At 44.1% G+C, this 12,500-nt stretch overlaps 1 protein-coding gene across 3 annotated transcripts in view; it reads right to left on the bottom strand.

Moving 5' to 3' along the window:
* Window positions 1-2,310: 2,310 nt before the first annotated feature.
* LOC127000389 (basement membrane-specific heparan sulfate proteoglycan core protein-like) overlaps window positions 2,311-12,500 on the bottom strand; it is a 155,281-nt gene continuing 145,091 nt past the window's right edge. For all 3 annotated transcript variants that reach the window (XM_050864068.1, XM_050864070.1, XM_050864067.1), the window contains exon 9: window positions 2,311-11,545. In XM_050864068.1, the coding sequence (XP_050720025.1) occupies window positions 11,113-11,545 (433 nt within the window). In that variant the 3' untranslated portion in view covers window positions 2,311-11,112. The remainder of the gene's footprint in view (window positions 11,546-12,500) is intronic.

Genomic DNA, 12,500 nt, shown 5'->3' on the forward strand with positions numbered 1-12,500 from the left:
TTGATTTTCACACCCCGACTTAGTTATTTTTATCAGTATTTAATGTCTCCGGGAGTTTAATTAATAAAGTTTTGAAGAAATTACAGCCGAGTTCTTTTTCTTATGCGGAACTGAAGTATTTTTTTTTTAGAATTTTTTTACCTAAAACACAATAACATTTTAACGTGATTAATTCATATCAGCGTTTTTGGGCGCGACCTTTTTCATAAACATTTAGGGGGTGAAATATCAAAAGTTTAGAAGAAATATAAGTTTGCGGCGAAAAAAAGTCGCTCTGGATCATAAAAATACAGGAAAAAAAGTTTCACATGAGCAAAGTTTGAGGCTAATACAGTCTTGGGGTGAGAGGGATGAACGGGCGGCGGGGAGGAGGGAGGGAAAGAGGGGCGAGAGGACGAAGGCGTGGAGGACAAAGTGGACAAGGATGGGAGATAAAAGGGAAGGTGATGGGTGGGCGACAAACAAAACATCACTCTTCAAACAACGAATAATATGCGTTTTTGTGTATCAAGAAAGTACTAGAGGTGGGGTGAGAGGGATGAACAGGCGGCGGGGAGGAGGGAGGGAAAGAGGGGCAAAGTGGACAAGGATGGTAGATGAGAGGATAGGTGATGGGTGGGTGACAAACAAAACATCACTCTTCAAACAGCGAATAATATGTGTTTTTGTGTATCAAGAAAGTACTGAAGGTGGGTGTTTGCGTTCTTGTGTTTACGTAATTTTATGCATACAGGAGGAAAAGAGTGAGGGAAATAAACGAAAAGTGGTCATTAAGGATAGGCGAAGTGTGATGGAGGTTGAAAGAGTGTGTCCGTGTGTGCCAGTGAGGTGCGTGAGTTGGGTCAAGGTGTGGGTGTGTCTTGGTGTATAAATAAAAAAAACCTGATAAGGACGAGAGATAATGGTAAGGTTATGAAAGGTGAGAGGTATTAATTAAGGATTCGCACCTTTATATTAGCGATGTGTGTATATGTGTCTTAGAAAGTATAAGTGAGTAATCAGCTGTATGTTTAATTGAATATATACTGAAAATTAATTGAAGATTAGGAAGGAGGTTCAAAGATAATATAGAGATGGAGGTTGAGGATAAGCATGTTTAATTGAATATATACTGAAAATTAATTGAAGTATAGGGAAGGAGGTTGAAAAATAATAGAGAGATGGAGGTTGAAGATAAGCAAGGGGAAGGAGGATAAAAGGTAATATAAGGGAAGGTCATAATTACAGAGAATTAGTATACTGAAACATATAGGGAGGGAGGATAAGGGAAGATGGTAATTACAGTATATTCACTCTTACAACAACGAAGACCGTGTTTTTGTGTATCAGTGAAGTAAGTATAAGTGAAGTAATCAGGTGTGTGTCTATGTATAGTATATATATAAACTCTCTCTTTATAACAACACCGAGGCGACAGTACAGGTCAGTCGGGACATGCAGACAGCGCACCACTCAGCGCCGCCCGCCGCCACCACCGCAGCCGGCGACACATGCGTGCTTGGATATACACCGTAATACCATATGCATCTTCTAAAAGGAAAAATACAAAAATATGTACTGTATATATTATTGGAAACGCTATGATACAGACTCAAAAGGGTAATTATTGAGAATCACTACGCGCCTCCAAAATACGATATTACGCCTCCGTATTATAGTTAAGGGACGAAATACATGTCCCTTAACCATAATATGGAGGCGTAATATCGTATTTTGGAGGCGCGTAGTGATTCTCAATAATTACCCTCAAAAGACCCTTGTTTCATGGAGTGGGGGGGAGGTTACTGTAATTCATTCGTTTTCTCTCTCTCTCTCTCTCTCTCTCTCTCTCTCTCTCTCTCTCTCTCTCTCTCTCTCTCTCTCTCTCTCTCTCTCTCTCTCTCTCTCTCTCTCTCTCTATATATATATATATATATCTATATATATATATCTCTATATATATATATATCTATATATATATAAATATATATATAAAAGTCAACAAAGGAACTTATTTAAGCATAATAATATTCAACAGTTGTAAGTTCATACGGATTATACTAAGTGAAACAAATTGTAAATAACGAAGTGGAAAAATTAAGGTTCACAGTTGGTATGAATAAAGAAAAAGCAGGAATCAAAGCAGTATTAGGCTACTTAAAACGAACATAAACCGTTATTCGCAAACACACACACACACACACACACACACACACACACACACACACACACACACACACACACAGACACAGACACACTATATGGAGCAGAATTAACGTTGAATTTTGAGTATTTTTTCTTTGTTAAATACATGCGAGTTTACAATGGGATTCACTCTGTACACACACACACACACACACACACACACACACACACACACACACACACTAGATGAAGGAGAAGGAAAGGGAGAGCGAGTGAGAGTTGAGTAAGATGAGTAAGGGAGAGATAAAGAAAAAGAGAGAACCGTAATCAGTGTGTGCGCTTGCTTCTCTCTCTCTCTCTCTCTCTCTCTCTCTCTCTCTCTCTCTCTCTCTCTCTCTCTCTCTCTCTCTCTCTCTCTCTCTCTCTCTCTCTCTCTCTCTCTCTCTCTCTCTCTCTCTCTCTCTCTCTCTCTCTGATATGCTTCATCATGACTTTCTCCTCTCACGGCGTAAAGTGGGAGACAGAGTGAAAGAAATAACCGTTTTCTATATTTTTTCGTTTTTTTTTTTTCTATCTACACTCTCTCTCTCTCTCTCTCTCTCTCTCTCTCTCTCTCTCTCTCTCTCTCTCTCTCTCTCTCTCTCTCTCTCTCTCTCTCTCTCTCTCTCTCGTGCAGGAGTGGCGGAGGAGAGGCAGACGGCTGATGGCACTTTGCAATGCGCTATTGTGCCGGGGTCGGTAGGGATGAGGGGGTGAGGGGGGCTTGGGTGGAGGTAGGGGGTGAACCTTGCGTCATGCGGAACTTACCGATGTAAACAATGCTCGTACTTCCCCCTCCTCCCCTTCCCCCCTCTCTCTCTCTCTCTCTCTCTCTCTCTCTCTCTCTCTCTCTCTCTCTCTCTCTTAGCCTTCCTCTGTACCCTAACTATCGCTTCTCTTGCCTTCGTTTGTAGCTTCTCTTAGTCCGGTCTTCTACTGCCTTTTCCTCTTTCCTTTCCTCTCCTATTCCATTTTTTTTCCCTTCCATAGTTATCTGTCCCTTATCTCTCTTCCTTTGTATACTAACATCGCTTCTTCTCTCTTCCCTTCGTTTGCTGCCACGTTTAATCCTGTCTTCTTATGCCTTTCCTCCATTTCCTTTCCTATTTCTTTTTCTCTACCTTCCTTGCCCTGTTCCATCCCTTTCCTTTCCCTGTTTCCGTATCATTTACTTCACTTCTTTCCCCTTCTGCCTTCTCTTTCCCCTTTTCCCTTCATTTCCGTCCCTTTTTCTGTTTCTCTACCCTTTCCCATTCTTTCCTCTTTCCCTTTCTTTCCATTTTTTACATTGCATATCTTCTCTTCCCTCATCTTGTATCATCTCCTTTATTCTCTTTGTTCATTCTGACTTAGTTCCCCTTTCTCAGTCTCCTTCTTTCTCCATTTTCTTCTTTAGCTTTTCCAGTAGTCTCTTCCCTCTGTCTTTCCCTTCCTCTCGCCCCTTCATTCCTGTCCTTTCTTTCTTTATTTTCAACCCATTCATTTCCCTTCTCTTCCATGACTTATTTCCTCTCTCCCTCTTTGCCGTGTCGCTCCCTTTCGTGTAGTTCATCCTCTCCCTACCCAGATTTCCCTCTCCTTCTCCTTACATCCCTTCCCTTTGCCTCTTTACTCTTGTCCCTAACTTCCTCCATTCCACCCATCCCCTTCCCTTCCCCTCCCTTGTCTTCTTACCTTTCTCCAACTCTGTCGTCTCCCTCCCCTTCTCCCTCCTTGTAGTCCACCTCCTTACCCTGTTTTCCCTTTCCTTCCTTTCCCATCAATTCCCTTCTTCTCTTTTCGCTCCTTTCCCCCCATTCCACCTTTTCCTTTCCCTATCATGCACGTGTCGATTCGATTCTCCCACTCTTCCGTATCTCCCCCTTATCTCCTCCTTTGTTCTCCATCCTCTCCTTACCCTGCCCTTCTCCCCTCCCTTCCACCTCCCTACTTCCTTCCCTCTCTCCCTCTCCTCCACCCTCCCTTACTTAGTTCCCCGTTTGCAGAGGTCGGAGTGTTGGCTTTTGGCTGTGCTTTAGCTTGTCTTTTTATCGTTTTTATGTTTGTTTTATGGTCGGAATTAGTGTGTGTGTGTGTGTGTGTGTGTGTGTGTGTGTGTGTGTGTGTGTTATTGTTTTTTCCTCTTTGCGCAGTTAGTTGCTTGTTTCTGTTATTATTGTTTTGTTTAAGAGTAAGTAAAGTGTTTGAACAATATTTTAAAACGTTGACTTCTTCGTAGGATTTATTTTTCTTTTCTTTTTCACTTCTTCGTTGATTGCGTTTCGAGACTCTCCACTTTCGTTCTCTCCCGTGTCTCTCTCTTTCTCTTTCTTCCTCCTTTACTCTCTCTCTCTCTCTCTCTCTCTCTCTCTCTCTCTCTCTCTCTCTCTCTCTCTCTCTCCTACCCCCCCCTCCCCCCTTGTCTCTGTGCTGGCAGCCTTCCTACATAAATCAAAGAATTCATTTTCAGGTACAAAAAATAAATGTATATGTGACGCGTTTGAATTAGAAACAAAAGGAATGTTTCATGTACTGCTCTCTGCATGCACTTCCCTCTCCCTCTCTCCCTCTTCCCCTCTCCCCCTCCCTCCCTCCCTTCCTCCTTTCATCTTCCCTCCTTCCCTCTTCCCGCCTTCACTCCTTCCGTCTCTCTTGCCGCCTCCTCTCTCTTTCCCCTTCCATGTTCTCTCCACTTCTCCCTCTCTCTGTTCCTGCCTTTAATTTCCTCTACCTTTCCACTATCCTTTCTCTTGTCATCTTTTATTCTCTCTCTCTCTCTCTCTCTCTCTCTCTCTCTCTCTCTCTCTCTCTCTCTCTCTCTCTCTCTCTCTCTCTCTCTCTCTCTCTCTCTCTCTCTCTCTCTCTCTTCACAGTAAATCAGTTCCTCTTTCTCTCCATTTGTTCCCTTCTGTTTCCTTCCACAAATCCTTTCCTCTGTTCTAAGACTTCCCTTTCCTGCTCTACTAACTTAACATATTCTCTCTCTCTCTCTCTCTCTCTCTCTCTCTCTCTCTCTCTCTCTCTCTCTCTCTCTCTCATATAGGTGCGTTTTTATCTATGGAAATGCATGTAAATCGCCTTAGTGTCAAGTCAATTTGCAGATGGCGCTGTCTTGTCCCGCGAAGATAAAGGCAAATAAAAGGAGACTCGGTTCCTTGTGTCCCAAGATTGATTTCAGCATCACGAGAGTTAATTAAGTAAACTCAGTAACGTCTGCACCTGATGTTTGTTGCAGAGAGAGATGAGATATTTGGGTATTCCGTGCGTGTGTGTGTGTGTGTGTGTGTGTGTGTGTGTGTAGTGTGAGGAAGGGTGTGTGTGTGTGTGTGTGTGTGTTTGTGTGCGTGTGTGTCTCTTTAATATTCACACTTGTTTTTCAGTGTTTATTTCAAGAAGCGTTGTTGGTGTTTTGATCTTATCTTATTTGTTGTACTCAGAGAAGATGAAAAATAACAGTGAATGGATGTTTGTCTGTCTATCTATCTACCTCTCTATCTGTCTATTTGTCTATCTCTCTCTCCCTCTCTCTACAGGCCTTTCCCTTTCCATTTCCCTTTTTCTGTTTCTCTCTCTCTATCGGCCGTGAAATACCAATACTAAGCAATCACAAACTAAATATAGGAAACAATGGCATCAGAACTTTTATCTTTTGGAAGAGAATCGGATCCCATTAAGGTGTAGAATCATTTGTTTATATATTGTAACCGTTCACTCTGCTGCTGTGTTTTGAGAGAGAGAGAGAGAGAGAGAGAGAGAGAGAGAGAGAGAGAGAGAGAGAGAGAGAGAGAGAGAGAGAGAGAGAGAGAGAGAGAGAGAGAGAGAGAGAGAGAGAGAGAGAGAGAGAGAGAGAGAGAGAGAGAGAGAGAGAGAGCGGTTTTAAAATGAGCAAAGGTCCATTTTTCAGCGCTCAAGAAGGATATTGGGGTCGTGAAGGCAAGAGAGTGCTAAGCCACCTTCTCTTCCTCCCCCTCCTCCTCTTTCTCCTCCCCCTCCTTCTCCTTCTCCTCCTCCTCCTCCTCCTCCTCCTATCATGCTGGGGAGAGTGTCAGAACCCTTATGGCATGGCTAGCTAAGGAAGGAGAGGGACGAGAGGAGGCGGGAGAAGTGGGCATATTATTATTATTATTATTATTATTATTAGTTGTGTTATAATGTTCGTGATTAGTCTTTTTTCTCGCCATAAATGTAAGTAACTGCTGCCCCTATGAGATGCCCGGAACGTTTGGGGAGGAGGGAGGGGAAGTCCTTGCTAAGTGTCAGCTATTGAAGTGGTCCGCTAGTATTCAGGTGACCCGCTAACCTTTATATCCTAGGTGTACCAGGGTTCGAATCCAGCTCAGGGAAAGAACATTATTATTATTATTATTATTATTATTATTATTATTATTATTATTATTATTATTATTATTATTATTATTATTATTATTATTATTATTATTATTGTCATCATTATTATCGCTGTTGTTTATATTATTACTAGTGCTATTTTCTGCTCATTATCATAATACCATCATCATTGTCATCATTATCATAATCATAATTTATAGGGGCAGTGATTAGCGTTTTTTTTTTCTCATAATTATTTTTTGTGCCCTTGAGCTGCTTTCTTTACTGTAAAAAAAAAAAAAATCATTATCATCATCATCATCATCATCATCATCACCACTGTTCGTCTCTATGGGTCCTCACTACCACCACCAACATCACCACAATCTCATCACCATATCATTATCGCCACTGCTATCACCATCACAACCACCACCACCACCACCACACCTACGACACCACCTCTGCCACCGTCGCCGCCACCACCGCCGCCGCCGCCGCCACCCATAGCACATACACTTGAATAATGTAACGCTGCATCAATTCATCATGAGTTAATTAAGCTCTTCCTCGCTTACTCTCTCACTCACTTACACACACACACACACACACACATATACTCACACACACACTCACACATACTCTCTCTCACACACACACACACACACACACACACACACACACACACACACACTCTCTCTCTCTCTCTCTCTCTCTCTCTCTCTCTCTCTCTCTCTGGTAATTGATACTGTCCCGTCTGGAATGCGGCCGGACAGAGGCTGTTCAATAATTGTAATTGTCGCCGCTTCCTCCCCACTGATTAACTTTAATTACTCTACTCGCTCTCCTCCGGGCCGCCTTGTTGCCTCCTCCGGCTAAGTAAATGTAGAGGCTCTTATCTATTCTCCTTTGTGGATCTGAATTCACTGATAATACAAGACTTGATATGCCCATGGTTTACTGTGTTGGATATTGTAGATTCTTCCCATTTTTTGTTTTCCTTTAATAAGTGTTTGTCTTTTTACCCTCTTACCACCTTCTCCCTTCTCCCTTTAACTCCTCTATTTTTGCTCTTCTATTTATGTGCCTGAGTCCTCTGTGATTATATACGTTTGATTGCTTTTTTCTTATTTCTATACATTAGGTGATTATCAAACTGTACCTTCTTGCTGTTTTTTCACTCTCTCCCTTATTTATTCCTTTTCTCCTTACTTCTTCCCTTCCCTCCAATCCTCCCGCTTCTCCCTTATGCCACCCGTTCCTTCGTCCCTCCTTCCTCCCTCTTATTCCCCCCCTCCCGCCCCCCCTCCTACACTGTCCATCCTCTGCTCCGCCAACTCCTGCCGCTCCTTTTGCGTTCTCTTCACTCATATTCACTTTATTATTATTTGTATATTTTTAAGAGTGTGTTTCTCTCTCTCTCTCTCTCTCTCTCTCTCTCTCTCTCTCTCTCTCTCTCTCTCTCTCTCTCTCTCTCTCTCTCTCTCTCTCTCTCTCTCTCTCTCTCTCTCTCTCTCTCTCTCTCTCTCTCTCTCTCTCTCTCTCTCTCTTTGCCGCCATGAGAAGAAAACGTCCTTAAAATGCCTTATACATGTACACACGCCTCTGTATACATGGGTGTCTCGGAGCATGCAGGACACACACACACGTTTCCTACATGTGTACGCTTCGTATGCACCGACACGCACACGGCTTCGCGGCGCCGGAAGTTATACCTCGAGTACATAATGAGACTGTGGAGGAAGAGAAAAAATGTACACTCAAGGGATGATAGCATGCAAGGGGGGGAGGGTGTAGTAATGGACACATGTACACTATATACACTACACACACACACACACACACGCACATGCACACATACTTATCTATTGTCATGAACACGTATACACACACACACACACACACACACACACACACACACACACACACACCTTAGTCGTGTACACCTGGGTTAATCAGTGCACCTGGCTGCCTCAGGGACACTCTCACCCTCATTTACCTGCCTCGACCAACACACCTGTCCACCTGGCGACGTGAATTAACCTTCCGTTCACCTGGTTAAAAATTCGGGACTTTTAATTGTTGGATTTTTTTTTCTCTAATTTTTAGAGTTTGGAAGTAGCGCGCGGTGGCATTGTCCTTTATTAGTGCTTCTCTTTAGGTGTTTTGTCCATTGGAGAAAAACATATACCTTGATTAGAGTAGTTATTGTATGGGGCGATAATCTTTTGTTTAGTTTCTCCTTTGAGAGTTTTCCTTTGTGGAAGTTTATGAGTATGCGAAGTTTATTTATAAGACACGAAGAGGCAATGGACAGTTTTTCTTTTCCTATTTTTTCTTCTTTGCTGTCTTGCTTGGTGGCACACTTGATTCTTTTCGTCGCGTGAAAGTTCAAGTCTTTTCTTTCTCTTTCTTCGTCCTCTCCTCTTCTCTCCTCTAAGGTTGTGGTCAAAGTCTCAATTTTCTTCGTTATAAAACTAACCACAGGGAAGATTATTATTATTAAAACTCCTGCCATGTTTTTTCCACCCCGAGTTTGAAAGTAATTAAGAAAGGCTAGTTAAATATAGGCTCCTCTCCCTCCCTTTCCCTCCCTCCCTGTCTCCCTCCCACTTCTTGCAATAACACCAGTCTGTCCCTCCCTTCTTCCCTCCCTCTCCCCCCCTCCCCCCAAACGGCGCCTGGATGACCCTCTCTCTTGTTTATTAATTAGGTTGTGACTCCCTCTCCCTCCCTCCCTCCCTCCCCCCTTTCCATTCCCTCGGTCTCTCCCTCTCCCCCTTCCATCCTTACTACTCTCCCCACGCACGTTCTCGCCCCTCCTATGATATTGTACATTGATGTGTGTGTGTGTGTGTGTGTGTGTGTGTGTGTGTGTGTGTGTGTGTGTGTGTGTGTGTGTGTGTGTGTGTGATCTTTAGGTATGTATTGTTTGCCTAAAGTTATTTAAATTCTTTTTTTTATTTATTTGTGTGCAATTGTGTATGTATGTATGTATGTATGCGTGTATATATATGTATGTATGTGTGTAAGTATGTATGTATGTATGTATGTATATATGCATGCTTGTTTGCGTGTATGTAAGAATGCACGTAATTCCTTTTTTCTATTTTTTTCGGTAATTGGAGACACTGTGCGCATGCATGTATGTAACCTATGTGCCTTTATGTGTGTGTGTGTATGTGTGTATGCATGTGTGTGCGCGTGTGTACCTGTTTACCTGGGAGGAGCCATTTAGCGGAGGAGTGAGCGAGGCCGGTGTTGTATACCAATTAAAGCGAGGCGCAGGCACCGTCCATTGGCGCCAATTAACCGGCGGGGGAATTCGTTGGAAAAGGTGCACCAATTAGCCAGTCAAGTGCCCGACCAGTCACCACGGTTGCCAGTTTTCATTTACGAGTGTTGCCAGACTGTCCCCGAGGCCGCCCTCTTATAAGTCAGCCAGTCAGTTATATACGCTAGTCAGTGATTTAAAAGTGTTGATAGACTGTCTCCAAGGCCGTTTCTTTTGTTTGTCAGCCTCCCAGCCAGTCAACCAGTCAGTTAGTCAGTCATTTACATATGTTCCTAGTCTAAATCCAGTGTCATCTTAGTCAGCCAGTGTGTGTGTCAGTCATCCAGTCACTCCATTTGTTCTCCTCAGTGCCAACAGTCATCTCATCTCTATATCCACGTTCCTAAATTCTTATTATTATCGTTCTCTTCTTATCCTCGAGTAGAGACCATCTTGTCAACCAGTTAGTCACCCAGTCATTCACACTCTATCCTTCTTGGCGCTGACAGTCAAGTGCGGGACAGTCACAAAGTCACCAGTTTTCACAAGCGTTGCCAGTCACTTGGTCGGCCGCACAGTCAGCTCGTGATGGTCTAAATGCTACGAGTAAATCACACACCGCTCAGCCAGGTATTTCAATTCGTTAGTCACGCAAGTCGTTTACCGTGTTTTTTTTATGGCGTCGGTTATCCCTGTTCGTGCTTGTTTTTATGCCAAACACGTTAATCACCGCAGTGCACCGCCAGCTTGTACAACATACGTTCATTGACCACATGTTGAGTAAGCCCTGGACCCAACACTCACCAATTAAGCACGCGCCCTGCTAGCTGGGTGACAGAACACACGCCCATCAAACACGTGAACAGGTAGCCAGGTGATGAACACGGTGTTATTTGGCGAGTCTTGAGTATACCAGACGATGCAGCAGACACTAACTTAGCATATGTTTAGATAGCCAGGTGTTCAAATACGCTCTTATTATTCACGGTTAGCACGTCAGGTAATGAAATATATTCATAAAGCACGCGTCCAGGTAGCCAGGTGAAAGTAAATATTTAGTTATTAGCCACGTCTTGCGCATACCAGGTGTTACAGCACATTAATTAACACGTTTCCAGGTAGCCAGGTGATGAAATATGTTGTTATTACCCACGTCTTGTGTCAAACAGGTGATGCAACAGATTAATTAACACGCGGCCAGGTGGGCAGGTGACAAAACATGCAAATGTTAGCCACGTGCACGGACTCACCGGCGGGCACACACGTCTACCACTACACCGGCCTGGTAACCGAACACTACCACGAGGACCAGGCGGCCCAGTGTACCTAGTTAATGCGAGTACCAGTTAACACAAGGAGGACATACCAGGCTAAAAGAGACTCCCTAACAACCACCACCGGGTCGTCACCACACCCACGGCCCACACCATCACCCCTGCAACCCCCGACCCCCGGCACGCAAGACCAGGGCGGAGGGCTGAGGCGTCGCTCCCCAGGCCATCCATCCCTTCCCCATTCGACGGTTGGTAGTTCGCCTCTATGCCCCCTGTCTTGTCATACTCCAACCTGTCCGATCTCTGTCTATTCCTCCCGTCTTCTCTAGTCTTGTAATCCCCACCAACACCGTAGTTGATGAATTCTCCGCTTCTTCCCACGCCTCCTGTCCCGCCTCCTCCGCCTGGTATCCCGCCGCCGCCTCCCTCGATGTTCTTCCTGTAGTCGTTGTCCGTGCGTATAAGGTTGACGGACTTGCTGTGCGGCGTGGTAGAGTAAGGGTTGTATTGGTGGTGCTCCGTGGTGGACCTGTGGGAGGAGGCATCGAGGGTGAGGCAGGTGTGGGCAGGTGAGGTGCGTAGGAAGGGGATTCGTATAGATAGATAGATACAAATAGATGGATAGATAGATAGAGAGAGAGAGAGAGAGAGAGAGAGAGAGAGAGAGAGAGAGAGATGAGAAAAGGAATTACACCGCACATATCAGACAGACATTTACACACACACACACACACACACACACACACACACACACGCACACGCACACACACAGCTCCCCCTCCTCCCCCCTCACACACACACACACACACACACGCACACGCACACACACAGCTCCCCCTCCTCCCCCCTCACACACACACACACACACACACACACACACACACACACACACACGGGAACATTGCTATGATTCTTGCTTTGTACACTCGCAAAATGCCTTCATATTTTTAACACATGTCTCCTGCGCCATAAAGATGAATACATACGTTCGGGCAGAGGCAAACACAGCGTCGGTGAGCGATGGGCGCCGAAATACGATAGATACGATTCACAGATGGACGGAAACTGATAAGCAAACACGAAACGGCTGAGAGATTGACGCAGAGATGGTGAGCGACGATTCTTGTGCAAACGGCGGATATTGAAATGCCTATATTCACCTTTGGAAAATAGGTCATCGAATGTATGTATTAAAGCACCGAGGAACAGTATAATAGTAACAGCTGCAGGTAGGGTGACAGAGAAATAGGTACAGGTGATGTGTGATTATATCTATTAAAGCGATGGAAATGTACGTGTCTAATCACCTTCAGAAATAGGTTATCGAATGTATGTATTAAGGCACCGAAGAATAGAATAATAGTAACAGCTGCAGGTAGGGTGACAGAGAAATAGGTACAGGTGATGGGTGATTATATCTATTAAAGCGATGGAAATGTACGTGTCTCATCACCTTCAGAAATAAGTTGTCAAAAGTATGAATT

This window comes from Eriocheir sinensis, chromosome 18 (genome assembly GCF_024679095.1).
Source record: "Eriocheir sinensis breed Jianghai 21 chromosome 18, ASM2467909v1, whole genome shotgun sequence".
Lineage (NCBI taxonomy): Eukaryota > Metazoa > Arthropoda > Malacostraca > Decapoda > Varunidae > Eriocheir > Eriocheir sinensis.